This window comes from Pygoscelis adeliae, unplaced genomic scaffold (genome assembly GCF_000699105.1).
Source record: "Pygoscelis adeliae isolate BGI_AS28 unplaced genomic scaffold, ASM69910v1 Scaffold166, whole genome shotgun sequence".
In the NCBI taxonomy this organism is placed as follows: Eukaryota; Metazoa; Chordata; class Aves; order Sphenisciformes; family Spheniscidae; genus Pygoscelis; species Pygoscelis adeliae.
This window is the reverse complement of record NW_008825156.1, coordinates 5,802,494-5,815,293: the sequence shown is the minus strand read 5'-3', so window position 1 is coordinate 5,815,293 and position 12,800 is coordinate 5,802,494. Positions and strand designations below refer to the sequence as shown.

The 12,800-nt window shown below is 42.0% G+C and overlaps 1 protein-coding gene across 1 annotated transcript in view; it reads left to right on the top strand.

Moving 5' to 3' along the window:
• The window catches only part of ST5 (suppression of tumorigenicity 5), a 120,223-nt gene that overhangs the window by 28,225 nt on the left and 79,198 nt on the right, over positions 1–12,800 (top strand). The window contains exons 2-3 of the mRNA XM_009328563.1: positions 6,277–7,494; positions 11,449–11,585. Of these exons, the coding sequence (XP_009326838.1) occupies positions 6,277–7,494; positions 11,449–11,585 (1,355 nt within the window). The remainder of the gene's footprint in view (positions 1–6,276; positions 7,495–11,448; positions 11,586–12,800) is intronic.

The window sequence follows — 12,800 nt, the reverse complement described above, 5'->3', positions numbered from 1 at the left end:
TGCTGAACCACTGTTACAGTCTGACCATACAAGGCTCTACTTTCAGGTGGACATCGTCCTGCCTCTTGCTCAGTTCAAAAAATGTGCATCCTCATTTTTGTTTCTGTGTCCTGAATTATGGGTAGAAGTCAGGTCTGAACCCATAATACAATCCATTTTTAGTGTGAATACAAAAATGCAAGTACAGCTTTTTAATGTGGTGAGAAGTTACACTTGTATGGGAGAAAATACCCTTTTGAAAATCCAAGGATCCAATAAGTTATATCTTGTTCTCTGAGTTTCTTATTTCACTTGCCTTTCAACTATTTGGAGGCTTATACTGGTTGAAGATCTGGACATAGATAAGCTCATCTGGGCACACAATAAAATCCCCAGGATTTAGAGGTTTTTCAACATTCAGTTATAATGATAATTTCAGTTTTTCATCCTGAAGTCTGAACAAATCCATTTTGTTTCCTCAGTAGCCAAAAAGTCTAACAAGATGCCAGAAAGGTGTGGGCTTTACCATTCTTTCCAATGGAATGTTAACAATGGATATCTGAATTAGTGCTTCAAATGATCATTTTTGTGCAATCTTTTGCTTGAGAGAGAGGTTCTTTATTTAAAGAAATGAAGATCATCATTAATTATAAAATATTATTAATTTGTAGTGTCTCATGAAATAATTTGGAAGTTGGTAGCTGAGCATTTCCTAGCATTCTCTCTTACAAATTTCCTGAGAATTTTGTAGTTAGATCCTCAATTACCTGAAATCAGGGCAGCTTCAGTGTCTGTACTGGAGCCCTGCTGATCTCAGGATCCAGCTGAAGATGGATATTCTAACAGTATAGTGAATGAAGATGTGTTTCTTCACATCTTTCTTGGGAAACATTCTGTATACTCAATTACTGAGAAAATGATGGGGTTTTTTTAAAAATTAGTTTTGCTGCTCTTGCAAGGAGAAATTTCTGTTGCTTTTGTTTCAGACCTCTTTAAATGTTGGCTAGAGCAACAATAAGTCTCTAAGTCACGTGTGGCAGGCCAAATCTGCTCAATACACAAACTAACATGCTTAGGGTCACAGCTGATTCTGATGTTGTTATCACTGCTCTGAAACAGGTTAGGTTGTCCTGACGAAATGGCACAATGCCCTGAGAAAAATCAGGGATAAGCAGAAAACCTAAATAAAATACTAAGAAAGCAATATTTTCCTAGCAAAAGGGGGGAGAAAGTCCTGAGGAATAAAAACAGCGTGTGATTTTTGCATCATCTCACCAAACATCAGTGTTACTGTGAAATGACAGGATCTCATCAACAGGAGCCTGGAAAGACCCAGTACCTTTTTGTCAACATGTTTCTTGCTCTTTTTTCAGTAAATGGGCTCCCAAGCATGAGCATGTTGAAGTGGGAAATTCCCTGGATCAGAGAGCCAAAAACTGTCTTATTATTCTGTAAGTGTTGGTTTAAGCAGGGCAGACGGGATTCGCAAAACTGAAAGATAGCTGAGCAGTTTCAGCCAGCTTGTCTTTCCTCAGCACAGGATGATCTGTGGAGTCGCTCCTGACACTTCAGGAGAACTAAAACAATGCTGTGGAGTCTGAGCTGCTTAGCTCAGAAGTCAGAGCAGGGCAGTGGGAGTTAGGAATCCTGTTAACTCTTTCCAGGCAAGTCACTTAACCACCCTCCAGTCACCTTTAATACCTGGTCTGAAATGCAACTTAATATTGTTATTAGTGTTTATAAAAAGCGTGTGGATCGTGGATGCAAACTCCTCGGTAAACGCATATTTTTATTTTCCACTGTACTTTCACTTCCAAAAGATGTATAAAGACAGCTCTTCGGTCACCATTCTGGCTGCCTCCTGTTGTTGAAAACTATCTCGTGAAGTTGTGGGAGTTGTCAGCTCTCTGTCTGCCATTCATTTCTCCTCTTTTCTGGAGTTAATGTTTGGCAATGGAAACTGGCAGGAGCTGTGTATCAGCTGGATCAAAAGGCCAGGCTCACTGCTTTTGGTACTGATTTTGAATTGCCCACTTTCAGAGTCGTCTCCAGGAATTAAATTCTCCTTCTACACACAGCCAAGTGCTAGCACCCATGTTTTGTAGGTAGGTAAAGATCGGTGTCCTGTCCAAAATCAGAGACTTTCTGACTTTTGAGTCAGATATAGGGTGAGGGCTCAGGCATTTATGGCACCAAGAACCAGCCCTTCTCCATCACCATAGATTTTTTTTTTTTAGTACACGTCCGCCTTGCTAGAGGCCTCACAAAGAGGGCAGGAATTCAGTTTTTGCTTTGTGATGAGTAGGGTGCAAATTATCTCAAAGCAATGTGGCAAGTGATACTGTTCTCAGTGCAGATGAGAAACAGCTCCACTGTTATCCACAGGTGTTCATTGGTACTAGTGAAAGGAGATGCCTGTTGATACTAGCCTTTATTAGGGAAAATGATATGAATACATACATTGATCCATGGAAACCATATCTTTATTTGAGAGCAGGCCTGGAGAATTACAGTTTTTGTAAATTAAAAGTTTTTTCTATGTTTGGGTGAGAAAAAGAGAAACTAGAGAGAAGAGACTGAATCAGAATTTAAAACTCAGTTGTATCTAGAGTTCAAAATCCTACAGAATGTCACTGATATTATCAGTTTTCTCCTACTGCGGGTAATTCTGCTGATTTCTCAGGGAGCAACTCACAGCAGCAAAGCTAAGCATGGTCTAGAGGGCTGGAAAGCACCTCTCAGATTCTCTCTGCTCCCTTCACTGTGCAGCAATGAGTCCCACCAGGAAGGTAGTTTCAAGGTCTCTGCCCTGTTTACAAGACATTGTGGGCTCCTTGGCAGGCAATTTACCTTTGAGACTGCTTGCCACTGCTGACTTGCCAGTGGTTTGAGAGCTGCTCACCTAAAGGCTGCGTGTTGGAAGAATACCCTTATCAGATAGGGAATCGAAGCAACTTATTCCAATGTGATCTGTGAAATGCTGGTATTCTCAAAGAAATGTCATTGCCCAGAAAGAAGGTGCTATTCAAGTGAACTTGTTAAGAAATCTAAACTTGATTCCATAATCTTTATTTATGTTGTTTATATGTAATATCTTGAAGGTGTATGTAATGATATGCTTTGTAAGGTGCTGCATGTATCATTGTGTATGTAGAAAACTTCAATAAAAACATTTTGCTTTACAATCTTTGTATGGAAGTTTGCAAGTTATTTAATTTTTCATCTCTGTCCAATAATACGAGTTTTAAAGTCTGTGGAACTATTGTGCCTTCAAGAGAATAGTCTTCTAATGAAAGTAGGTTCCTTGGGGAAGGACCATTTTATTATCCACTGATCACCTTTTGGACTTTTTTTTTTTTTTCATTCTGTTACTTGCCACTGTCCTTTAGAGAACGCATGCCTGAAGCCATAAGGACAAAGCTTTGTTTCTCTTTTTTGTTCAATTAGTTCTGTAGCTTCTATCTGGATTACTTAAATTTACAGCATAATGCAATGTAAAACAGAATCTTTTTCTTAACTGTGGTATCCTGAGTACTTAACAGCATACACCTCCAGAGGGCCTGTTGCTCTACAGCCCCAGTCTTGCACAGTGGAAGTGGGTGGAAGGTTTGTAACTGAATTCAGGGGTTTCAAGATAGACCCTTAAGTGCAGTTGCCTTACCGGGGACCTGGGATTTAAAAGAATGGCTTATATCTCTAAAAAGAAATGTTTTGCAACTTCTGCAGGTTATGTTGAATACTGATGAGTCAACAAACCTTTTTCTGACAGTGGAAACAACCAAAAAGATGTTTCTTAGAGTGTAAGGAGATGAGGGACTATGCCTACGGTATTTTTCTATATAGTGAGTCAAAGGCAGAGAGAGGATTGCCAGCACATCCTTCATTTCGGCTATCCCATTACTGACATTACCCCAGTCATTTTGTATTTTATTCTTGCTATTGTCAATGCAGATTATCATTTAGAATCTAATAAATGAGTTTTAACATGCTAAAGCATTCCACGTGGCCTCTTTGCAGGATCTGTCCCTATCCCTTAGCTGAATCCTGATAGTGGATTTGGCTAATATGCAGCTTCAAAGGCTGCAGTGGAGGCTGTAGTCTTTATATGTAAAATACACTTCTACCAGGTGATACCTCTTTCATTGAGAGAAATGTCAGTGCAGCTCTGGAGCCAGACCTGCACGACATACAGGAGTTATGAGAACAGGATCTCAAGTCTAAGCTGAAGGAGCATTGAGAATAATATAAAATTTTGACTTTGTGGTATTAAACCGAAGAGATTGAGATGGGAGAGACAGGAATAATGAAGAATCAGGACACCCCACCAAGTCTGAGGAGGCTGATTTAGGTTGCATCTTCAGGCACTGTAAAGGTATGTAGGCCAAGGTAATTCTAGGTAATTCACTACAAACTCTACACTGCAACAACCAGCCAAAACCACTCATCACCTGTCACCTGCTTTTGATCTTCTGAGATCTCTTAAGACACCTGTCTGAAGCTGTATAGAATAGCAGGAAATTTAACTTCTAGGATGAAAAGAGTGTATTTTGACATGCATCCTTTCTATCCTGAAATGAGGAAGCTTTAAGCTTGATGGAGTATTGCCATTGTCTTTGGCATGAGATCTCTCTTTTCCTATGGGCATGTTTATTTTTCAAAACGATGAAGAAACAGAAGTCACCAAGCAGTGCAACTTCTGTGCCGAAAAGGTTTGATTATCACAGGACTCTGAAAAAGGTATAAGTTCCCTTCTGTGATAAATTGATCATTGTCCTTTTCTGACCAGAACTTTCCTCTTTTGTGATACTTCTGAGCTTTGCTTGCAAAGTATCCACTGTAGGAAACCAGGATGAAATCTAATAATTTGGTTTGGGGATGTGTTTGAAGGAGAAGGAAATATCTCTTGTGTCAAAGAAAATTTTTCAGAAATTGCCTCAGTGCTCTGGACTTTCAGATTAATGCACAGAACTTGGCACCTGTGCCTGTAGCTATTGGCTGGCTGTTGGGGAGAAAACTGTATAGCAGCAGGGATCTTCTGAATCTTTTCTCCTTTTGCTATAGCGGAGACATTTGTTCCCATGATTTCTTTTGGTCAAATAGTTTATCCATTTGCTTTTATGTATACAGGATGGTTTATAAAAAAATAACTTATTGTCCACAATCTTCATAGAACAGGAATTTGCATATGCAAAGCATTACTTTTGGATCTTTCCTCTTCTTTCCATACTGTTTGGAGCGGAAAGGTTGCTAGGGCAAAATGTCAAAGGAGTCGTGATTATTTCTGCTATGATTTGTATGTATGTATTGTGGCAGAGCAGTAAACCCCCTTTTTTTGACGTGATTTTGGCTTAGTTTTCTTATTGCTGGTTCATCGGTGATGAACCAGCTGATTAATGTGTTGTTTAATTTCCTTTTGCCTTTTTGTTCTTAAAAGTCTTTGCAACAATGTACACAACCCCAGTAACAATGGATGATTTTGCAAACCATGGCAAAAATTTTTCTGAGGGTTTTTTCCAGGGTAACACTGAGACCTTTCTGTATAGTTTATATTCTTCAACATATACTGTGGGCAGATTAATATGTTTTTTCAGTCTGTAATATTCTTTCGATAAGAAATTACTTCTCTTCTCTTTGGTAAGGAGAATTTAATCTGTTGGCCGCAACATCAGACCAAAGACAAAACAGGTCTTCCTTTTGCTGTTTTATTTAGTTTACTGTATACACTGGAGATTTGAAATGCTGTGGCTAAAATACTGCAGTGGCTGACTATGGAGATACTTTGCTTCAGATGTTATGAATTAAAAACCAACAGCTTTTTAAATTGGTTTGCTCACTGCAACCAGTGAGTAAACTGTGCTCCTTGTTGGTCAGTCTTTCCCACTTTTGTTGCAGTGGGAATCTTCTCCCTGACAATCCCCTTTTCCTGCAGAGGGAATCCTTAATCTGGGAGGCCAGGGAGCTGTTCTGCTGGAGGTGGTAGGTGCATTCAAGGCAATGGTTTGCTGTAAGAATCTCAGCTGTCTTTAAACTTGGGAAACTTGGAAAAGCTGGGGGTCATATACATGTGAGAAAACTGGCTTTGGACGTGCTGAATGCTCTGCTCATCAGCTCATCACTGATATCAGTTAATTGCTGCTGTCCCCTGCCCCCGACTCTGTGGCTGAATGGTATTTAGTGATGCTTTGGGGTAGTTTTGCAGTGTGCAGACATCCTCTGCTTTACCTGCAGCCAGAAGAAATTTGGCAAATAACTCTAGTTTCCCCAAGGACTTGATTTTTTATTTCTTTCTGCTTCTAGGTGTCAGTCAGTCTCTCCACCACCTCTTTTGTCCCCGCGAAGAAGCCCAGCCTACCCCCTCAGCGATAGTGAGGACTCTTGCCGTTCTACTCGGCTCACCAAAGTCTCCAACTCCAGACTGCGCCTCAAGGACTGGAGCAGCCGCACATCTACGCTGCGAAGTACCTCCACGAGCGCATCAGACACAGAGTCCCCAAGCCACCCTCTCAAAGCCATCAGCGTGGGTGCTTTGGATAAAAGGCTGTCCGTGTTCAAGGCTGAGGACCAAAAGGAGAGTCCAAAGGAGGCTCAAGATGGGGAAGCAATAGGGGGCCATCCGCTCGCCCGGAGCACTCTGTCCTTGGGCACTGCCACCAACTTGAGGAACCTCTCACTCAGCCGGGCAAGCGTCCGCTCCCAGGCGCTGGACATCAGGCAGAAGATCACAGAATGGGAGTGTCGCCGGGAGCCGTCCCCCAGGATGAGTGCGTGTGTGGACAAGAGGGATGCTGGGGAGAGGTCGGGCAGTGAGAGTTGCCCCAGTGTGCTCACCTCTCCCTGCAGCGAGAAGACGTTCGATTTCAAAGGGCTCAGAAGAATGAGCCGAACATTTTCTGAGTGCTCTTACCCAGAAACAGAGGAGGAAGAACTGCTGGACAGGGATTCCTGCCATCGGTTCGAAAAGAGATTAGGCAGGAGCGAGCCTCCTTCTGCCGCTTTCCTCAAGGGCCACGTGAGGAAAGAGTCCTCTGCCGTGCTCAACAGAATACAGAAGATCGAGCAGGCACTGAAAGAGCAGCCTGGCAGAGGCCTCCCCCAGTTACCAAGTAGCTGTTACAGTGTTGACAAAGGGAGGAAAAAGTCTGTGACTCTGAGTACTGTGGAGGGACTGAGTGGGACCCTAAGTGATAGCAAAGGAGGGAATGTTATTTTGGGGAGTGAACCAGAAACACCTACTGAGGCTGAGAAAAGCAGTAAGACAAAACAGGGGGTTACTGCAAACTCAGCTGGCCCTAAACTGCTCCTCGAAAGCCCGGCTAACACCGCAGTGAATCCTGTCCCCAAGCCCAAACGCACCTTTGAATATGAAGCAGACAAAAACCACAAAAGTAAACCAAGCAATGGCCTACCTCCATCTCCTACACCTGCTGCTCCTCCTCCCCTCCCGTCCACCCCTGCACCCCCCGTGACCAGAAGGCCAAAGAAAGAGTCGCGCTTTCACAGAAAATCCCAGAATAGGTAAAATTCAAGGAAATGTCTTGTGCTCGATCTTCAAATAAATAAATGTGCTATATTTTTTTAGTAAAAATATTTTAAATTCTTCCTCTAATGCAATGCTTTTGACCTGAGAAATGCTAGGAATTGCGTGCAAGACAAGTATTTTTTCCTCTGGATTGCACTGATGGGATGCACTGGTACAATACCTTGACATGGCTACAGCAATGCCAACCTGCATTGCTCGATCCCTGGAAAAGGCTCTAGGTCATGTGTGCTAAAGGTTATCATCTCATTCATTTTGGCACATAAGCCCTGATTTGGGATTTTTATAGGAGCATAATTTCCTTATCCTCTTGTAGTGGGACCATAGCTGGTCTGTCATAGTCCTGTCTGCCTGTTCACTGCAAAACATACCTGCAGAGGGTTTGTGTTTCCAAAGCTTGTTACCACAGCAGTTGTGTCAGTTTTATGCAATGTTGATGAATTTATTTAGTTCAGCGCTCAGAAATGTTGTCCTAAGTTACTATCAATAGCTGTAGAGGATTAATGCTGAGAAAAAGATGTTTTAGCACAGAAAGGCCTTTATATCCTTCCTGAGTTAATGATGAGCAGAGTGTATGGCTGTTTCCCCAGCAGTCTGTGGAGCTTGGCTTGTTTTAATTACGTGATTCCCCTTGACTTTTTGGAAACGGTACAACTCATTGTGCTCACCGCTTAGAAAATTGTAGGCATAGTTGTTGTTAAGCATTCAAAGTACGGCATTTTTAACAAGTTCACCTATCTATGCATGTGTATGATACATGCACACTCTTGGTATTTAGTGATGAGCTTTGCACATAACTGCTAAACAGCATCTCAAATGCACACTATCAGTTCAGTATCTGGTGCTTGATGTTGGCTCAGTTAATTAAAAGTTTATGTCAGCACAACCTGACCTGAAGTACGCTGAGGCAGGAAAAGGAGAAGAGGAGCCTTCAGATTCTGTTCTTTACTTTCAAAAGACACCTGCTTCTGAAATGGATCAAGCAGCTCTGCTGACGTGCGTTGTTTCTCTGAGAAAGGCGGTGGGGGGAAATGTGGAAAGCCAAGCTCTGATTAGCAGTGCTTATCTTTGAGTTCCTGCAGTAATCTCAGTTAGAGGAAGTAAATCTAGATTTTAACAAGAATTTGTGAAATAAAGCTGACCTCATTTTGTTCTGCACAGCATTTCCAATGTACAGAAGACAAACAATAATTTTTGAATGTTCTGCTGTAAATGATAGCCTTTATTGGAAAATTAAGGGGCAAGTGGTAAAATGGTCTGTGTGGTGGGTGGCAGAGAGGAATGAATAACAGGAGATTATTCTTGCACAGAATCACCGTGCGACCTGCAGCTAAGTGATCAAAGTCAGTCTCTGAGTACACAACTCTCACTGAGTTTGAGACCGTACAAGTCATCTGAGAACCATAGTATTTTGTTACAATGAGTTTGTGAGATGAAGTTTTGAAACTTCTTTCAAGAAGAGGTACAATTCATGCTTGCACCTACTGTTCCGCAGGTTCAGTCCCCTGTCACAGCGGAGTTAGACAACAGCACAGTTCAGCAATGGAGCTTCATTCCTGGGTGGGGCTAGTAGGTATGAGCCCAAAACAAAAGCAATATTTATCAATTTAAGTTGTGATTAGTGCAGTATAAGTTGTAGGATTTACAGTGTTATTATGTGTACCTGAGGATTCTTGCAAATCAGTTTGACGTTGTACAGGGTGGGTTTCCACTTGCTTGTAACAGCTTTACCCTGCTGTAGTTTAGTGATTTCTCCGGACTTACCTCTGATAAATGATGATCTAAGTAAGTTTAAATCAATGTCCCAAAATTGCAGGTTTGCCAGCTGACTTCAAGGCTGGGTGGAAATACTTTATAAAATCTTAATTTTATTGTCTTTGCTACTGTCCTTCCTTTAGTTACAGTAAGGAGAATTCCAACATTTACAAAGAGCTTGAGACCGTACAAGTCATCTAAGAATGACAGTATTTTGTTAATATTAGTTATTGAAATCTCAGTCTCCAAACTGTTCTCTTTTTGAGAACAGACGTGATTCATTATGTCTACAGCTTGTAACTGCATGTTTCAGATTGAACATACGTGTGGTTTACACTCACTGGAATGTCATGAGAATGGACTGTGGATATTTATTCTTCTAATATTTTGGTTGAGAACACTGGTTTTCTTTGTGGTGGCTAATTCAATATTATAGTAAAATGGAGGAAGTCTCTCATATTTGCCTGCTAGCATACAGCCAGTCTGTATTCAGACGACCTGGTGCCCATGGTAGCTTCTACACTTCAGATTGATGTGAGCTGGATGTTCCCTAGCGGATGGAGATTCTCTGGCACAGACACAGCGCAGGAGAGGAGTGTCACAGGATAGGCTCGGGACAGATGGACCACAGCTGAGTACTGGTCCACAAAACCATTCCCGTGGTCCTATGCAGTGTCACTGCATCATAGCATTGCCTTGAAATCTATGAGTTGGATATTTAACTACTTTAGAAAGTCTAATTTCATGCACAGGTATGTCTTCAGTGCCTAAGCATCTTTTATAACTGCCAATAGGTGTGGAGTGGATGTCTGGATCTGAAATGCACGGCATGTTTCTGCCACCATCCTGATGTGTATAACACAGACTTGGATATTCTTAAGAATTAGGGAAAGGAGAGAGAGGGGGCTCCTAAGCCTGCCCCAGACCCATAAGTCTGCTCCAGCAGACAACTAGGAAATGCCTTTGTCAAATGCAGTGTCTGTATGATAGTCACTATATTGCCTGTAGGGATACTCTTGAGCCAATTAACAGGCTGAAGTATCTCATGAGACTCTGCCACTGCCATATGGATATACTGTCAACATATGTTTCACTCCAGCTGGGGAGAAGAGGAAAGGGCGTTGATGGCAGGATGATTTACTGTTCATATAGTTTGGGTATCAATGAGTGAAGTATGGCCATCAGCACAGTCTCTGCAAGCCTTACAGCACCCTGGGATTTACACTCCAACCTGAGCCCATTTTTCACACCATTTCATCCTCAGTACTAAATCAATCAAATGAATACTAGCCCCTGTACAGCTGGCAATGCAAACCATGCACCTCTCAACTTCAGTGTAGATGTTGCCTCAGAGAACAAGTGATGGGCAAACTGGAGAATGGGGAGGGCTTGGGTTCCTTTCTACCCAGAGCTGCTCAGCAGCACTGGGACAGATGTGGGTGAGAGGCAGTGAATCACCTCTCCTTCGAGTACCTGAGTGGGAGACAAGTTGTATGGGTTCATCTGACCCAGCTGCCTCTCACCTTCCTGCCAGAAAGCCTGAACCTTCAGGCCCCCAGCCATCAGCCTGGGCTGCTCATCTACCCCAGAGAGCCTTAACTTCCTCCATGCTTTGTCCTTTGCTGCCAGTGCTTGATGCAGCGTGTGCAAGTGAAATGGCTGACTTTCACACGAGTCTGCCTTTGGCATTTGTACGCTGACCTTTATGTGGGAACATATCTAGAGGTTCAAGACATGTGAGTGTTTTCAAACTAAGGGCTACGTCTCCCAGGGCAACCGGTGGAGGAACGCTTTCCAGAGAAATGTCTTTTTCTTGAGGAGAGATGGCCACATGTTTCTGGGGGCCCTGGTAAGACCAAAGCAATTTCTAATCTGAGGACTGTGCTGCTAACTTACTCTGTAACCTTTGAAAAAGATCACATATTTTCTTGGTATTTTCTCCCTGTCCACATAATGGGGATAACAATACTTCCAACCTCATAAAAGTGTCACGGATTGCTATAATAAAGACCGCTGTGAGTACAGGACTTGAGGTCCTCTAAAAGTTAGTTCTTGCATGATGTGTGATTATTTTTTTTTGGTCATTTTATGTATATTTCTTAGCAAACAAATGCTCAGCTAAGTGTTTGAGTCATTTTGCATTCTAGTTACTAATTACTTATTGTTTTAAACTTTAGAAAATCCTTTGAGTTTGAGGATGCGTCAAGTCTGCAATCCCTGTACCCTCCCTCCCCAACTGAAAATGGGACTGAGAGCCAGCATAAATTTGGATCCAAGAGCACTTTAGAAGAAAATGCCTATGAAGACATTGTAGGTAAGAACCTGTTGCAGTACATGGGCTCACAGCAGGATGTTGGGCAGTTGTGGTCAGACTGTGTATTGTTGAACACGACCTGTGCAAGAATGTTCAGTGCTGTCAGTAAAGAGAGATTAAATGGAGGGTAAATGGGTTTGATGCATCAGTGCAAATATAACTCTCAGTCTGCATGCAGGAGGTCTTGATTCCTTCAGACTTCATCAGGTGGTATTGGAAACAGACTGTTTGGTCAGCTTTTTGCCATGCTTTTCAAGAACCAAATCATTCTTTTTATCAAGGCCTTGGCTTGAAGCCTTGAGTGGTGTAAAAATGTAAAGAACTGAACTTGAGATAGTGTTTACAGTACTATCCAATAGCAAGATTAACCTCATAGGCCTTGTGTGGTCAGCCTGAGCTTTTCAGGACTCCTGTGTGAACTGCCCCAAAGCAGTTGTTTGTATCACTGTTTGTGGTCTCCCCTAAGTCCCAGTTGCTGGTTAAAGAAAAATTAATTTCCTTTAGCTATACAGCCATCAGGAATGCACAACAAACACTGTTTTGATTAAGCTTCACAAGAAAAACATGTTTCTTTTGGTCTTAGAAGGAAATGTATGGCCTATGCATACATTCTTTTAACATCAAAAAGTTGTTATAATCACTGAAAATTGGGCAGCCCTTCAGAGCACAGATTTTCCACACAAGTGATGAATATCTGCATTGTTTTTAACTCTTTCAGTGTTGTATTATTACAACAGATACAAAGGGTACTTCATTTTACTTTGGACAATGAATCTTTATCTACTGAAAACTGGAGGGCTACCAAGATAGTCAGGGGCCCTAAAGCACATGTCCTCTGAAGAGACACTGACAAGCTGGGCTTGTTTAGTCTGGTAAAAAGGAGGACCAGAGGCACTCTAATACTGCTTACAAATGTTTGAAGGGCAAACAAAGACGATGGAACAAAACTCTTCTTGGTCATATCAGTTGATACAGCAAGGAACAGTGGCCACAAATTGCAGCTTGGGGCTCTTTGTCCTTATACCCAAATTCTGTCTCTGGCTTGTCAGCCTCAGTGAAAACAGGAATTCACTCCTTCCATTTTCAGCTGTACTCTCCCTCTATGCCTTTCAAAAAAATGCTTTCAGAACACAAAAAAAAAATGCTGCTGTTCAGTGTCTGTTAGTAAAAATGAGAGCTTATGTAGATACTAAAAAGTTTTTTTCTGTGAAGAGC